The 17,398-nt window shown below is 42.6% G+C and overlaps 1 protein-coding gene across 4 annotated transcripts in view; it reads left to right on the forward strand.

The window, feature by feature from the left end:
- RAPGEF4 (Rap guanine nucleotide exchange factor 4) overlaps positions 1 to 17,398 on the forward strand; it is a 942,686-nt gene that overhangs the window by 602,811 nt on the left and 322,477 nt on the right. For all 4 annotated transcript variants that reach the window (XM_069225351.1, XM_069225352.1, XM_069225353.1 and 1 more), the window contains one exon: positions 6,778 to 6,899. In XM_069225351.1, coding sequence (XP_069081452.1) covers positions 6,778 to 6,899 — 122 coding nt within the window. The remainder of the gene's footprint in view (positions 1 to 6,777; positions 6,900 to 17,398) is intronic.

The raw sequence follows: 17,398 nt of genomic DNA on the forward strand, positions 1-17,398 counted from the left end.
AAAGAGAGCTGCATTGCTTTGTCCCGGATTGCAAGAGGTGGCAAATGAGCTGTATTACATCGTTTCTTTGAACATTTTCTGGCGTGCGTGGATTAGTTCCCTCTTATAATTAAGTCTCTCCGCGATGCTCTTTCCTTAATATACTAGAAAATCTCGTTAAATAAAAACTGGGCTTCCTTGTGCATGTATTGTATTGTATTGTAATCGTATTTATATAGCGCTTACTACCCCTGACGAGGCGTTGAAGCGCTTTTCGATGAGTAGCACGCTACTCCGGAACCCAACAAGAATTAGTGATGGATTAGTATCGTTAAATAATGAGTATAGTTTTAGTATTATTATGAGTGAATTTGAGCCGCGGATATGAGAGTTTGTTAGTTAGATTGACTGGAGTAATGGAGGGATGGAGGAGGAAAGAAATCCAGAAGTGTTAATTGGGAGCATATCCTTCATTTACTCAACCCAAAGGCTTGGGATGAGTAAAGAGGGTTGGAGGGGGAAGAGTATGTGGAAGGGTTAGGGAGAGCATAGTAGCAGGGTGAGATGAATGCAGGAGAATTTAGTAGGGTTGTGTGGGAGGTCACAGAGGTACAGTGAGGTTTGGTGAGTTAGATGTGGAAGTGGAGGGAAGAGCTTAGGCAGAGATATTTAGGAGATGAAAGTGGTAGAAGGGATTTGGGATGAGTCAGAGTGAGAATGGAGGATAGTTTGATAGACACATGACATAAGAGTGATGAGTAGATAAGTGTGATAAGATGAGAGCAGGAATTCATAGATATCTAGTATATAACAACCCACCCAGGAGCCATGCAATGATCCACGAACATGCCAAGCACAGAAACAACATATACACATACATACATATATATAGAAAATGTCACTTACCCAGTGTACATCTGTTCATGGCATGAGACGCCGCAGACCCACATGCCCCGCACATCCCGCCATCCAGTGCCGGGCCCGGAGTGCCACAAGCCGCCATGTAACGTAGCTTTGTGCATCCTGAACAGGCAGAGTAAAAAATAACATTGGGATGCATGTAAACCTTCACTAACATAGTTAAGAATCTTTGCAAAAACAAAGTTTCTGAATTTCACCCACGGTGAAGTTTCACCTCACCCATTCCTATTCCCGCAGTCTCAAGTCCCGATGATGGTAGACAGGACTTCACTTCAGGCGGAGGGGGGGGTGCATCCCGGCTCTCACTACAAGTTGCATTGACATTGGGAGCACCGTAGTCACTGACCAACCCCCACTTTTTGTGCCCTTCCTTTGGGAGTCCAGCCATGGAACCTTGGGCAGTGCCGCAGGTGTGACCACTCCGGCAGACTCTCTGTCAGTAAAATTGAAGGGGGGCGTGCGAGCTTCAAATTTTCCAACAATGGCGCTGGCATATACTTTTAAAATACATTAATAGGACGAGCAGGCCGCAGGAGAGGGGCTAAAGTGGCAATGGAAAGGGAGACGAATGCAGAGTTGTAAGGGAGAGAAAACACAGTATTGTGTAAAATAACCAACACCGTTGAAGACTCAAAACATTTCTGTCTGTGCATATTTAAAATTCCAGTTGAAATCCGACAGACACCTCCCGATTGACACTGAAAGCACCTGTATTCAACAAATTAGCAGAAAATATATTAATTAAAGGAGTGTAACACCCTCAAACAACCCCCTGATGGTACGCCAGGGCCCTCTTTTCAAGTTCGGTTATTTTGTCTGGAGCGATAACTCCGGGTGAAATAACCCAAGTCGCAGCTACAAATCTCTTTGGCCCGGAATTATGGGGATTGAAAAATCGGGACCTGATAATTCCGGGTACGGAGGTACTGGCCTGTGTCTGGTGCAGCAGAGCAGGCGTTGCGGCCAGCAGCACTTCCAGGCCCCACACACGCCCCCTGCAGCAGTCCAGGGGGAGCAGGCAGTGGTGCCTCGGACAATAACAAGCGTGTCCCGGACACCTGATAATCGCTCATCCCCGTCCACACAGTCTCTCTTTCTGCCTGTTCAGAGCAGGAGAAACATGTCAGCATTTTTTTGTTTGCGAGATGTGAACAACTGGCTAGGAAAGCCCCGGGTAATTCCCGATCCAAGTAGTTTTTCCCTATTTTGGGGAGAAAAGCTAATACTGGTCAGACTTTGGTGCAGAGATACTGCACTGTTAATTATGTCCCCTTCCCTTCTGGTATCTGCCAATTCACATCGAAGCCTAAATGGGCAAGAAGGGGTTCCTTATGATCTTAGGTGGCGGAGGAAAACGTCCTGCAGCAACAATGGTCACCTTTTAGGTCCCCTTTTTCACACTACCCAAGATATTTTAAAACATTCGTTTTTCAGCAAGTACACCATTCGGATTACTCATTTGAATACGTTTGCTTTGCGGTGATGCTTCATGTTTTTTCTTCATGGTGTATTAATGTATTATTTATTGCATTTACTTGTTTCAGCATTTTCTATGCGTTATTGTAATGTCTCCAGTGCACTGATATGTTCTGGAGGGAGGATGTGCTATATTGAACACAGTAGATAAAAGAACATTTGGGAAAAAACTGAATTCAAGTCAGTTACATTTATTTCCCAATGTGTCCATAATATACATGTTCATTTCATAATATGTTCAGGTTTACTTGTATTTAAACGCCTAGCTATAAATAAGTTAAGTATGAATTCTAATTTGATGAGGACTTTACCCAGTCTCAAACAATTCTTTAATCATAGAAATAATGGCATTGATCTTAAACATGCCACGCAAAAGGGCAAGGAGGTACATACTCATTGCTGACAAAGAGATGGAGCCCCAATCAATACACATTATTTCTGAACCTGGCATATTAATTTTCCAAGGTCGATAACTGAACTTTTTTTCAGTTTAAATATTCCACTAGCGTACACCAGAGTCAGTACTAGAAACCAAAAATGTACATTCACTTAATTAAACCATGTGAGCTGAATTTGACAAGGCTTGTTTTTTAGCAGTTTGAGGTGAAGGTTTGCTTGATTTAATGTTTTAATTTTGGGTCTCAAGTGACAGTCAGATATAACTTCCAGGTTTTGAACTGGGGCAGTGACAGTAAATAAACAAATAGACAATACCAATTTTGGTCCTACTGATGATCAAAGATATGGCAAACATTCTAAGGGTCATAATTAAAACTATTATACTCAAAGTTGTCCACGCTCTCCTCCATGTTTTAAATGATAGGGCAGATGTTAGACCTGACAGCCTTAGGGTAGTCACCCCTAACGTTTTGCATGCCTCCCTCCACTTTTGAGATACTGTTTTTGCTGGTTTTTAGACTCTGCACACTTTACCACTGCTAACCAGTGCTAAAGTGCATATGCTCTCTCCCTTTAAACATGGTAACATTGGATCACACCCAGCTGGGCTATTTAATTCACTTATAAGTCCCTAGTAGAGTGCACTATATGTGCCCAGGGCCTGTAGATTAAAAGCTACTAGTGGGCCTGCAGCACTGGTTGTGCAACCCACTTCAGTAGCCCCTTAACCTTGTCTCAGGCCTGCCATTGCAAGGTCTGTGTGTGCAGTTTCACTGCCAATTCGACTTGGCATTTAAAAGTGCTTGCCAAGCCTAAAACTCCCCCAAGGTGTGCCCTAGGTAACCCCATACATTGTTTGAATGGTAGCTGCTGATCTGAAATGAGTAGGAAGGCCATATTTAGTATGGCCAGAATGGTAATACAAAATCCTGATGACTGTTGAAGTTGGATTTAATATTACTATTTTAGAAATGCCACTTTTAGAAAGTGAGCATTTCTCTGCACTTAAATCTTTCTGTGCCTTACAATCCACGTCTGGCTGGGTTTAGTTGACAGCTCCTTGTGCATTCATTCAGACACACCCCAAACACAGGATACTCAGCCTCGCTTGCATACATCTGCACTTTGAATGGGTCTTCCTGGGCTGAGAGGCTGGAGGGCCTGCTCTCACACAAAGGACTGCCACACCCCCTATTGGGACCCTGGCAGACAGGATTAAACTGAAAGGGGACCTGGTGCACTTCTAAGCCACTCTTCGAAGTCTCCCCTACTTCAAAGGCACATTTGGGTATAAAAATAGGGCCACTGCCCTACCACCTCAGACACTTCCTGGAGAAGAAACCTGAACCAGAACCTGCACCCTGACAAGAAATACTGCCTGGCTGCCTAAAGGACTCACCTGACTGCTTTCTGAAGAGGACTGCTGCCTTGGTGTTGCCCTGCTGTCTTGCTGCTCTCTTGCTTTGCTGCAGAAGTGCTCTCCAAGGGCTTGGATAGAGCTTGCCTCCTGTTCCCTGAAGTCTCAGGACCAAAAAGACTTCTCTCCTGCAGCTGAAATCCCCGTGCGGCGAAAATTCAACACACCGCCTGCCAAGAACGAAGCACAGGCTGCTCGCGGTGAAAAATTCACCGCACGCCGAGTCCGGAACGACGCAGCCTGACTTCGCGACAGAAGATTGACACAGTGCCAGCGACGCTACCGGAACTTCAACACACTTCCCAACTGGATCGACGAAAGCCGACTCAGAACGACGACGCCCGACTTCCTGAGAGCAATCGACGCAGCGCCTGCCGTACGGAAGAAAATTCCACGCACCGCCTACCAGAATCGACACAGCCGCTGTGACTTCGCTCCGCCAGCCCAGGATTCCACGCATCATACCCGGGGCGTCTGAAAACCCCGCAAACCGAAGAGGATCCAAGCACGCGCACTGGAAATCGACAAAGTGTCTTCCCCACGTGGAAAATAACGACGCAAGTCCGTGTGCGAAGGGGTGAAACCGACGCACACTCGCCGTTTTCCTCACATCTCCTCCTCTGCGGTCCCTTGCGAGGATTTTTCAATGCAAACCAGGTACTTTGCCCTGCAAGAGACACTTGTTGTTTCTAGGAGAACTCAAGACACTTTTTATATCTTTTACAGTAATATTTTAACTCTAAAGACACTTGATATCACTTCCAGTGATATCACTTCATTTGCTTATTTAATCTTTAATCGTTTTGACCTGCATTTTCCAGATAAATATTATATATTTTTCTAAACACTGTGTGGTGTATTTGTGTAGTGTTATATTGTGGTATTGTATGATTTATTGCACAAATACGTTACACATTGCCTTCTAAGTTAAGTCTGACTGGTCAGTGCCAAGCTACCAGAGGGTGGGCACAGGATAATTTGGATTGTGTGTGACTTACCCTGACTAGAGTGAGGGTCGTTGCTTGGACAGAGGGTAATCTGACTGCCAACCAAAGACCCCATTTCTAACAGCAGACAACATGGCAGTAGCATTAGTCCAGCAGTGATACATATATGTGTTGCATCACAAAGATAGCACTTTCATTTGACCTTCGAATCTTCAGTTGGCCTCAATTGACTTGTAGTTGCTGCAAGGACAAGTACTTGTATGGGTGGCTACAATTAAATGAATGCGCTGTCAAATAAAGTATTGCATTTAGTGTGTTTTGCTCATAAACACTGCTTTCCTCCAAACTTGTCAGAAGCATTGGAGGGGACCGCGACCAAATCCTTGGTCTTCCCCCTCTTAGGTTTGTGCTCCAAGAAGCAGCTCATATTTAAAGAAGACAGGTACTTTAGGGAAGTGGAAACGCAATATTTGGCTTCCCTTATGGTCCTGCCGTGATAACTGCATTAAGATAGACCAGGACAGACCTTCTGATTTATTATGTAAAACATGCAACAGGGGAGGGGGGCGTGAAAAGGCTTGGAGCCTGGGATAAATAGACCAAGCTGCCCTCCCAATATGAGAGCCCAGCTTCCTGCTCATTAATTAAATCATTGCTTTAAGAGCAGAGGATATTGAGAAAACCCTTAGCACTGATCTGAGACTATATTTTTTGTTAACTAGAGGCTTAAAATGTATGCACGTACAACAAACAGAGATCCCCACACAGAAAAATTATGCAATATGATAACAAAAGTTAGTGCCTGTTCTTTTCAGTCCCTCACCCCATATCTCTTTTGCACCAATCTCCAATTTAATTCCTCCTTCTCTCGTATGATTCTCATAAGATGCAATTCACCCTCAACACGGTTACTTCTTGTATAAAGCAGAATGGAGCAAATGGCATTTGCGCCTGGGCAAAACACAGAGTAACGTAATGTCACACTATTGTTTGCTGTTTCCATAAAAAAATTGAATTGACACATTTCTTCCATTTTAAAATGGAAATATTGGTCTGTGTTTCAGTAAAAGTCCAAAATGTTTTTTTGTGTTTTTTTAAGTGTTCAAGGAGTAGGACCTGCTTGCTAAAGTGGCTGTTATTTTTCCATCCACCTACTCTTTAAACCCCCCTGCTGCTATCAAATCGCATCTCACATTACTGGCTCCCTCTTTGTTTCTGCGTTCAGTTTTGTCGTGTATGCCTTGTCTCCGAATACATTAATGGTCTACTCCCACCAAATCCTTTTGCCTTTTTCCATTATATGCTCCCTCTGCTCCTTGACTGCTTTGCTTTGCCTCCCAAATTGTAGTAGCACATACCTGCCCCTCTTTTGTCTCTTCCAACTTCCACTTTTTTAAGCCTGTATGTCCCCAAGTACTGGAATTTGTCTGTTTCTCATCTACATTTTCCACCATTAAAGCACCCTACAAACCACCTGTTATCCATAGCGTCCTTTTATGTTTTCCGGCTATTGTACCACCAATGTACTTCTCCCTTTTTATGTGCACTTTTTTATGACTTTAAACTACTATCTAAAGCACTTATGCTTGAGCACACTATAAATCAAATAAATATATAGCATCTTTTTCTTTCTGACAGGCAGTGCTGTGTTGGCACTGAATTGGTTGACTGGATGATGCAGCAGAGCTCCTGTGTCCATTCTCGAACCCAGGCTGTTGGCATGTGGCAGGTGTTGCTTGAGGAAAGTGTTCTTAATCACGGTAAGTTTTTGGCTTGAACTAAAAAACAAGTATTGCAAAGCCAGAAGTTCTGGCCTTGATGAGCTTTAGATTTTTTAATTTACTTATTTATTTATGTATATATTTATATTACTACTACACATATTTATTAGGCATTAAACGATTTAAAGAAAAACTCCAACGCCCATTGGTATGGATGCTTGCAAAGAAAATAAGCAAAAAAAGTTTTTAAAAAAAAGAAAAAAATTTAAATGAAAACAGAAATGATAGCAGAGCTTGCCCACTTGTCCGGTAACTGAAGGGGATTCGTTTTTAATGGGATGTGCACATATGCACAGGCAAATGCCTTTCACAGTAAAGAGAATCAGTGGCTGAAGATGGCTGACCTATTGCCCAATGCTGCATGCAGCACTGGGGAGATGCAAAATGTGAATGGCACTGAAACAGATCAATGATGAAGAGGGCTGAACAAAAACCCTTGCAGGTATATGTTTTCATATTATTTTATTGGAAAACATGAGGCTGGCTGGACTGCTAAACCTGTCCCTGGACCTGACCTAAAAATCCTTGTTAAATGAGCCCCCTCCTAAAGACCAGTAATACACTAAAAGTGTTAATTCATTTACTGATTCATTAAATAGCACAAATGAGGAACAGGCAGAAGTAGAGGCTGCTTTTTTTGATGCATAGCCCAATGAGCCGAGACTTGGTCTCATTGAAAAGGTCTCTATATGTAATTTCTATTCAGCTACAAATGCAATTTCCCGCTCCTTTGTAGTGTAGGGTTTGCACCATATCGGCAATATTTGTCATCTTAGAATCTTTCCTCATGTGGTGTTCTGTTCTAAGTTGTCTGTGGGTGTTAGTAGGTTATCTAGCTCGGCAGTTTAACTGCAATTAGGAGCACATCAGAAAATCCCAAAGCTATCTGTTAATGAAGCATTAGTTGAACCCACTGGATCTGTGGCATCTTCCACGAAGGCTATAAGGAGAGACCAGTGTTATTCAGCTACCCAGGGGACCTGGTACCCATTCGCAGCCTTTGTATTTAACAGCTGTTACTATCATGGCATCAACTGTGTTCATTTTGGAAAGATAGAAATTGTTGAATTGGCTTTCCCACAACTGAAGTTGTGACCTACAGATCACAGTAGATTTCAGTGTCTTGAATTGAAATCACTCAACCAGTTTGAGGAATAACATATCTTAAAAAGGTAAATAAAACTTTATCAATCAGGTATACACCTTTTTGATTATCACTGGATTGTACCTACAGAGCACAACAATGAATAACAATTTTCCAGTTATAGATTGAAAATGGACTATACAAAGATCATTTATTATATCTTATTCACAATGATTCGTAAACCTGATGTTCTTGGCTCTCAGAGCAGGGAAACTGAAATGGATTTGATGTTTGTACACCTGTCCATAAAATAGAAGAGAGCAGTTATTGTCCCTGCATGTAAGGATGCAGTGAACTATGTTCATTGCTATTTAACATGTTCTACTGAATACTGATTCTTCCATCTTGAGTAATTTTAGGCCAGTCTCTCATGAGGGAAAATGCTTGGGAAATCGGTGAAGTTTAAAGAGAGATATAACAGCTTGCATGTGACTCAATCTAGCTTCCACAATGGGGTTATTACTGAGGTGGTACTATTAGAGGTCTCAGACTTTATAAAATTGAATTTAGACCAGAGGAAGAAAGCTCTTGTGATCCTTCAGATCTTTCGGCGGCTTTTGATACTATTTCCCACACTATCTTGTTGAAGCGTCTTGAGGCAGCAGGAGTTGTTAACAGAGCTAGACAATGGCTTAAGTTCATTCTAATGGACTGTGTTTAAGCCGTCCATCTCCCCCTTATACATCAAACCACAAAGAGCTGAGGTATGGTGTGCCCCAAAGTTCAGCCCTCAGTCCCACCATTTTCAACATTTATATGACTCCTTTAGCCAAGCTGGTGGAATGCTAGGGTTTCAATATTGTGTCTCGTGCTTATGATATCCAGTTAATGTTTTTGTTTTCACCAGATTAATGATTCCCTAGTAGACAGGTTTCAAGGTTTTGTCTCTCTGACCTGGCAAACTGGATGAAATCGAGCTGTTTAAACCTAAATGCTGATAAGTCAGAGCTACTTTTCTTTGGAAGCTACTCCACACTTGATTTACTGAAATAGTGTCCAACTGATCTCAGGGAACCTCTGGTCCCCTCCACAGCGGTGCAAAATTTAGGGATCAAGTTTGACCAGGACGTCTCGTTCAAAACCGCAAATTCAGGCAATTCCTCTTTAATGTAGGATATGGTTGACCGTTGTCTTCTGGTTAGAGCTGAGATGTTTCATTGGAAGCAGTTGTTTGCTCTATACAAATGCCAATTCATGCATTCATTCATTCATTCTTGAAATGGGACCATGTGAAAGGATAAAAATTGTACCTTGGTTCAGCTCTTTTGAGAGGCAAGAGATTAATACTTACGCAGGGGCCAGCAAGCAAAGTTTTTGGAATGAAGCTGATTAATTATTTTCTCTTTTCTAAATCTCTATTTTGAGACTTAAGCTTGTTCTTTTTACATGTGGTCATCTTCTTTCTGGGGAGCTGAGGGCCACTGTGTGGTGGGGGCTATTGAAAGTCTGTCATCTGGTACGTTTGAGAATGTGGTGCACTTATTAAATACTTTTATACTTGGTTCAAAGAAACTCCATTCTCCATTTGCTCTGTGTCTCACAACACATTCTGGTTACGTTAATTTCTGTGATTTCAGTGTTGGGTGAAAAGGAGTTTGGCCATTCCTTCTGTATTCAGGTGCACCTTACCCCAATGTGTCTCCTTTTGCTGAACTGTCAGTTCAAGCCAGAAGGGGTGAGGGAAGGCTGGTAGGGTAATATGATACACAGAGAGGGCAGCCTGAAGAGAAGCAAGGAGCCCGGAGTGCCTGTTATTCCCCATAGCTCTCCCTTGCCAGGATCATGCCCAGGGACAAAGTGAGGAAACACGTCTAGGCCCTAGAGACCCTAGGAACATTTTGTGGGCCCCATGTGCCCTCTTAACTGCCCCATGCCCAGCTCTCTGTCCATGTTGGAGCTATACATTGCAGCAAGAACAGCAGCATTTGCTCCCTGAGTGCCAATCACCACCTCAGATAAACATGCTGATAGTGTAGAACTATTCCCAAGATAAGTAAAATGCTAGACATGTGGTCAAACAGCCAAATCACAAACAAAATCAAGGGCCCTTAATACGAACCTTGACCACTAATAGGTATCAAATGTTAGGATTTTATTTGTGAACGTTTCTGGACTGATCACACTTTTTCCTTCCAATGTAATGAATATATTCTTAACGTATATGAGAGGCTGGTGGTAGACAAAGGAGATATCCTGCTGTTTTAATTTCACCGTTGCAAAAAGTGAAGACTATTATTACATACAACCTACTTCTCTTCTGAGATAAGCGGGGAAGGTCGCTAAGTTTCCTTTCCCATTTTAGCTGTCACTAGCTACCAGATAGAGCTAGAATCCCATTATATTGTATGCAATTGCCTCTCCTGAAAAAGTTGTTTCTCATATTCATTACAATTTTTGACGCACTTTGAAGGATGCCATTGTCACCATAATTATCCTCTATCTAAAGTTGACCAGTTTCACTTTTGCTAATGACACTCTCTGTCGGACCATCACTAGCCATGTCAGGCAGTGTTCTGCATGTACGGACCTTGGGATGATCTCTCTTCTAGGACAATCCTAACAACAATGAGATCCTCAAGGGTTCGTGCGTGTGAGGATATACATTATCCAGTATAAGTATTGTGCATGTTTAAAAACCTGCCAATTATCATTTGGGAATATCCATTCAAAACCATTTTCAGCTCTGCTCCTATAATGGATAAAGTCTAAAAGGCAATAGTGAGGAGCAGCTTTAGGAAAATGGAGTGGAATATAAACAACTGTGCAGCAGTGAGACCAATGGAAAGGCAGGGGGCGTTATTCAACCATCTCATTGATCCTCAAAGAGAACCTTCCTTTTCTTCCGACCTAAAGGTAATCTACATAACTCTCCACCCTTCCGTGTCTCATTATGGTACACAATCTCATCTGTTCCCCTCACTGAGGGCACAGTTCCTATTCTCATCCCACTAATTTATATAGCAGTATGTTATACTGCATCTAGGTTTGAACTACAGAAATACTAAAACCAATACCCACACCTACAATCAATTCATGACCATTGAAGAACCTTTCTCTGCAGGTCAGGAACTGCGCCCTGGGTGCATAAGTGGCCAGGAGGACATAGAGCAGCCACATTGGAAGGAAATCTGATGTTTTTGTGTTAAGCACTGTACTTCAAACAATGAAAAGAGCCAGTGAAAGCAACCGTGGTATAAAAATCACATATTTGTAATACTAAACCCTCTTCTCACAATACAAACACTAGCAGTCATGTGTATTGTCAAATGTGATTTGGGGCTGCTTAGCTCATGCACTGCATTTCATGGGGAATCTAACAATTCTCAGGGCTTTGCTGCTTGTAAAGAGTCTTGTTGATTTGTCAGAGGCAGACAGAGGGCATTAACAGTGATTGGAGCAAGTGATCTGTTGCACCAACTATGATTGGAGCTAGATATCTGTTGCACCAACTATGATTGGAGCTAGTGATGTGTTCCACCAACTATGATTGGAGTTAGTGATCAGTCGTGCCAACTGTGATTGGAGCTAGTGATCTGTTTTGCCAGCTATGATTGAGGCCAGTGATCTGATGTGCCAACTATGATTGGAGCTAGGGATCATTTGTGCCAACTATAACTGGAGCTAGTGATCTGTTACTTGCTCTCCCAAGAGCCATTGGTGCTTTCATCAGGGACAGTCCATGTGCTCAGGAGCCCTAACACAACCAGCTTCCAAGATAGGACTATAAAATATACAGTTGAGTATTTAAAAACTGCTGCAGTCGGATGAATGTGAATTACTAAGTGTTATTACTAAAGTAACAGTTTTAACACCTTCTTCCCTATCACTGGTCTTAAAATGAGAACTGCCTCCGAAGAAGTGACTGTTGTAACTTCAGTCACATGGCAACATGTTGTGTTATTCTGTTCCCCAGAAAGCATAATATCAAACCCCTGTAATCACCTGCCTTTTTAAGTCGTACGTGACTTGCCGTCCTCTCTCCATAGTGCAGCACTACAATCAAATGGCGTAGGGTGCGCCACAAAGAAATAAACACAGATTGCTGATGCCTCTACGTGGATTTGCTACTTCTCTGGTGAAGTACTTTTAGCACTGTGAAATACTTCACCCTACTTGTTGGATGAAACTAGTAACAAGCATTTGCAATGCAATATGTCTCGCATTTGCTTGAGTTAGAGCTATTGGCATTGTAAATGCATAACTGGACTTTTCTTGCCACATAAATTGGTCAACCCTGCCACATAATTTGGTCCCCTCTGCCACATAATTTCAGTGGCCCTGCAAATAACTAAAACACTTCCTTTTACCTTCTTCCTTTATCTGCAGCAAAAATTATAAATGTTGCCATTATTTATCTTATTTTTTATATTATTGTTTTGGAATCCCCCACCCCAACCCAGTGTGGGGACCCATGATGACCTAGACAGAAAGAGCAGGTCGTTCGGTGAGTTATGGGCAAAAATGTTTTGTAAATGGAATGCCCCGCAAAGCATTATGTGGTGAGTTTCAGAGTGCAGCGAACATTGTAGTATCTTGACTGTAATGCTCAGAACAGCCCCTTGAGGGCACTATTATAAAAATAACATTTGTAAGAAACATGGTCAGGTTACCATGTAGTCACCCCCTAGAGAGCATAACCACATGAAAACAAATTGGCAGAACGTAATGCAGTGTGACCATTTATTTAGCCCCTAGAGGGCACAGTGCATTACACATTTTCAGGCCTAGCATAATAATATTACAAACAAGGCCCTTAAAACACAAACTACTTTCAGCTGTAAAACAAAAGTTCCAGCCATGCGAGAACTTAAAAAGACACTGACTGGTGGGAGGGGTTTTTATTTTAGGGTCCAAGTGTGGGGACCAAGACATGCCGTAGGCAGAACGACTGCATTGTGCTGAACATTTTGATGGTGGCCCTTTTGTCCTAGGGCCACCACACAGTTTGTTATGGGCAAAAATGTTTTGTTAAAGGAATGCTCCACAAAGCATAATGAGGCGAGTTTCTGAGTGCAGCGAATATTGTAGCACCTTGACTGTAATGCTCACAACAGCCTCGGTAGAGCACCATAATAAAAATAGCATTTGTAAGAAAGATGGTCATATACCCATATAGTCAGCCCTTAAAGGGCATAACAACATGAAAACAGAATAGCAGAAAGTAATGCAGTGCAACTATATATGTAGCCTCTAGAGGGAATAGTGCCTTACTTATTTTCAGGCCTACTGCAATACTATCAATACTATTACAAACAAGACCCTTAAAACACAAACTACTCCCAACTGTAAAACAAAATTTCCAGCCATAAGAGAGCTTAAAAAGATATTGAATGGTGGCAGAGGTTACCATTTTGGGGTCCCCCCAACCTAGTATGGGGGGTCCCCCAAAAACAGAGATGACCTGGACAGAAAGAGCAGGTGGTGCTGAACGTTTTGATGGTGGTCCTATTGCTCTATGGCCATCACACGGTGCGTTATGGGCAAAAAGGTTTTGTTAAAGGAATGCTCTGCAAAGCATTGTGAGGCGAGTTTCCAAGTGCAGCGAATATTGTAGCATCTTGACTGTAATGCTCAGAACAGCCCCTGGAGGACATCATAATAAAAATAGCATTTTTAAGAAACATGGCCATGTAACCATATAGTCAGCCCCTAGAAGGCATAACTACATGAAAACAGAATTGCAGAAAGTAATGCAATGTAACTATATATGTAACCCCTAAAGGGCATAATGTCTTACACATTTTCAGGCCTTTAAGGCCTAGTGCAATCCTATTACAAACAAGGTCCTTAAAACACAAACTACTCCCAGCTGTAACAAAAAAAGTTTCAGTCATGAGAGAGCTTAAAAAGACATTGAATGGTGGGAGAGGTAACTATTTTGGGATCCCCCAACCAAGTGTGGGGACCCAGACATGACCTAGACAGAAGGAGTGTGTTGTGCTGAACAGTTTGGTGGTGGTCCCATTGTCGTAGGACAACCAAGGGCTGAGTTACGGTCAAATATGTTTTGAAAAAGGAATGCTCTGCAAGGCATTATGAGGCGAGTTTCCTGAGTGCAGTGAATATTGTAGTAACAGCTCTCCCACTGTGCTGGGACAGCCGCTTTGAGGATTTCCGTGTTTATTTCTGTTTTAAATGCTCCTGTTTGTATATTTTTCAACTGCTAAACTTGCTCCTCAGATCGAGATCATGCTATATTAAACTTAAAGTAGTCATGTAAAGCGCTCCTCCGATCAGGTTCGCGCTGCATGAAATTTCAGCGCGCCTCTGAACGAGTTTGCGCTACATGAACCTTTAAAAAAAAAAAATAAAAAAAAAAAAAAATAATAACTCCCCCCCTTAGTTTGCAGTCTTTGTGCACCGACACCACAAAGAAACAGCGGCATGCCCAAAACAAGGAAGAAACAACATAAGACCATGCAGCGCGAAGCAGCGAGGGAAAAGGAAAAAAACAGTGCACCACACTAAGGTATATGGCTGATTGTGCAATAATCCATGTAACAGGATCAGTCTCCAAGGAGGTAACAAAGCAGCCTCAAGGTGTGACAAACGTAAAGCATTTACCTATGAAATCAAGGGGATTTTGAAAGGCAGGCCAATGAAAGAGTGAAAGTGATGGGCGTGGTTCAAGCCAACAGATGTCTATTACAACATGTTGAGAGACAGCGCTTGCCAGTGCTTTGTCTCAAGCTAAAAATGGGCACATCACCCCATGCCAGGGCCCTTTAACTGGCTGCCAGCTCCAAAGAGGTTTTGGTTCAAATCACTATATAACAGATGCAGGGGATTATTATGACTCAAGCAGACTAGAATTACCTCACAGATTTCCACTAAGCCTGATTCCAACTGGGTTGGTTTTTTCACATGTGGCAGAACCAGATTAAAATGTTCCGGCTAGTAATTCAGGCGGCAAAATTCTCAGCAGCAGCCACGCCTCATTCTGCTTTTGTCTGTGCCCCCAGCCCCATCGCTCCCCCTACTAGGAAAAAAGTGAACCCTTACCTCTCATCTCCCCCAGCACCTCCCTCATCTCCCAACCCACCCACAGGCCCAAGCATGCATTTATCACCTGCTAAAAGCAGTTGGTAAATTTATGAGGTAAAGCCCCATGGAATGGCGAATTCTGTGCGGTTTTATCATGATAATTACACATTCCATGGAGTTCAGGTCGTAAGTGTGCTTTACTGTGGCAATTTTACTTAGTGGTAACGATTAAATCGCATGTGATTACTGGCCCAGTACTAGTAACTCGTTTCAGGGCCATAATGCCTAATACCAGAGCAGGGCTGGATACAAAAAAAAAACAGTAATGTCAAAACCATTCAGACCAGCGCCACCTTGAAGACTGTGGTGACTGGGCAGGGGCCAAGGGGAAGTGGTTTGTCGTAGTAGCCTACCCTGGTCTGAAAGCAATCCTAGCCTGCAACATACTAGGAAAGTGCCAGGATCTGCAAGAATTCCTCCACACACCTGGGAAACCACTACCGACTGTTTGAAGAGCCCCGTGAGCTCCAGGGAAACGTGTAAGCTTTCAACAGGTGTAACTAGATATTAAGGAATACATATTTACATTCTTTCTAAAAGCAAACCGCTTCAGGCGATTGTATAGGAAGCAACACCTCCTGATCAGTTACCACATGTCATGTGTGTTGGGTCAAGGGCAAGCTAGGGTGACCAAGTGGCATTGAAGAAAATTCTGGATAGGACTGTAAAAAATTCAGGACAAAGGCTCAAAATTCAGGACGAAAATTCAGGACTAGGGTCAGAATTCATGACAAAATATTCAAGAACAAAGGTCAGTTTTACAGACTTTTCCTTGGAGAGGCCATATCTCACTATGTTATCAGTACATTTATTTACTATTTTCTACATAGTACTATTTTCACTATGGTCTTTTTGTGATCACCTCCTGGTATGCCACATTCAGGTGTCACATTAGGTCCTTGTTCAGCTGTAAATTAATGCCCTTCAGAACTGTGTCAAGGCCATCACCTGTACCCAAATCTACCCAATCTTCCCTGAAGAGACAGTAATAGCAATATTTTGATTATGTTTCTAAACATTTTAAAACTCTTGCAAACAGTTTGAGAAACGTTAAGGTAATTAACATTATGCTATTTTAAACAAATTGAACGAAAACATCTGGCTCACTCTATTGTCCATGGACTTTCAACCTAAAAGAAAATTAATGAGGCAGAGCAGATGGTGTGGGCGACAGCCTCGCACCTAATGTCAGGATGTGAGGTACCCACAACTTGTCTGTAGTCTCACAGCACTAGAGTGAATGTCTGAGACTCTACATTTATCTCAGAACTGGGAGCCCGAACTACCAATCAAAGACAATAAAAGAGGAGGATGAAATCGAGATCAAATGGGAGATCCACTGTAACTGATTCAAAGGGTTGTTGCTAAGAACTGGATAAATAAGAAAGAGAAGAACAAGGTGGGACAATTCCTAAATCAGACAAGATGGGTCCACCAAGACTATCGGAAAGTATTGCATACCAGGGGAGTTGTCTCTGCAGACAGGAGAGAAACAGAAGAGGCACTGTCAAGTGGTTGAACAAGCAGCACCCACCCGCGTTGCCTGTGTCTTACAGTTGTTTTGCAATTGAGCAAAAGCCAAACTAATGGTCTGGGTTATCCCTAAGGTTCAAGTACACATGGAATCTTCAAAATATTTGGGATCTAAATTGCACAAACAAAATGTAAACATTTAAAAATGTAATTAGTGTTTCTTTAACATATGGCACTGGTTTATCCTTATATACAATTAGACCTCAGATTGAACTGGATACCAGTTACCTTTCGATACCTAGTGATTAATATCTACCATTCCCCCACTGATTTGCAGGGTGGAAATCTCGGCAGAGCATCGCGGTCCCTCCAAGCCCAGTTTGTTTTGGCCTCATTTTCTGCTTTCTGTAGTGGTCCACGTGGCACTAGTGAAGATAGTGTGCTATCCCAATGATAGTATTATTTTGCAAGCCTTCTCTGCTGGTCCTTCATTCCTTCTTCAGACATGCCACACATCTGATTTGGTCGCTGGGGTGCCTTCGGGTAGCTCTTTCCACTCTAAAGCTACCCTTGACCGCGGGTGGCTTAGTCCTTCTGGACTTTGACGATATTATTCAGCTGCACAGGTCCAATGGGTGGCTCGCTGGCTTTCTGCCAGCTCCCCTGCATGAGATGGGGTTTATCCGTAAAGACTTTTAAGGAGGGCTTACTGTACTGCCCATTGTTTCCTACTGACCATTCTATGGATCACCAACTGGGATTATCATGCACAGCTTTCTCTTGACTTGCTAGAACCTGTAAACTAACTGACATGAAG

Source organism: Pleurodeles waltl, chromosome 3_1 (assembly GCF_031143425.1).
Source record: "Pleurodeles waltl isolate 20211129_DDA chromosome 3_1, aPleWal1.hap1.20221129, whole genome shotgun sequence".
Classification (NCBI taxonomy): domain Eukaryota; kingdom Metazoa; phylum Chordata; class Amphibia; order Caudata; family Salamandridae; genus Pleurodeles; species Pleurodeles waltl.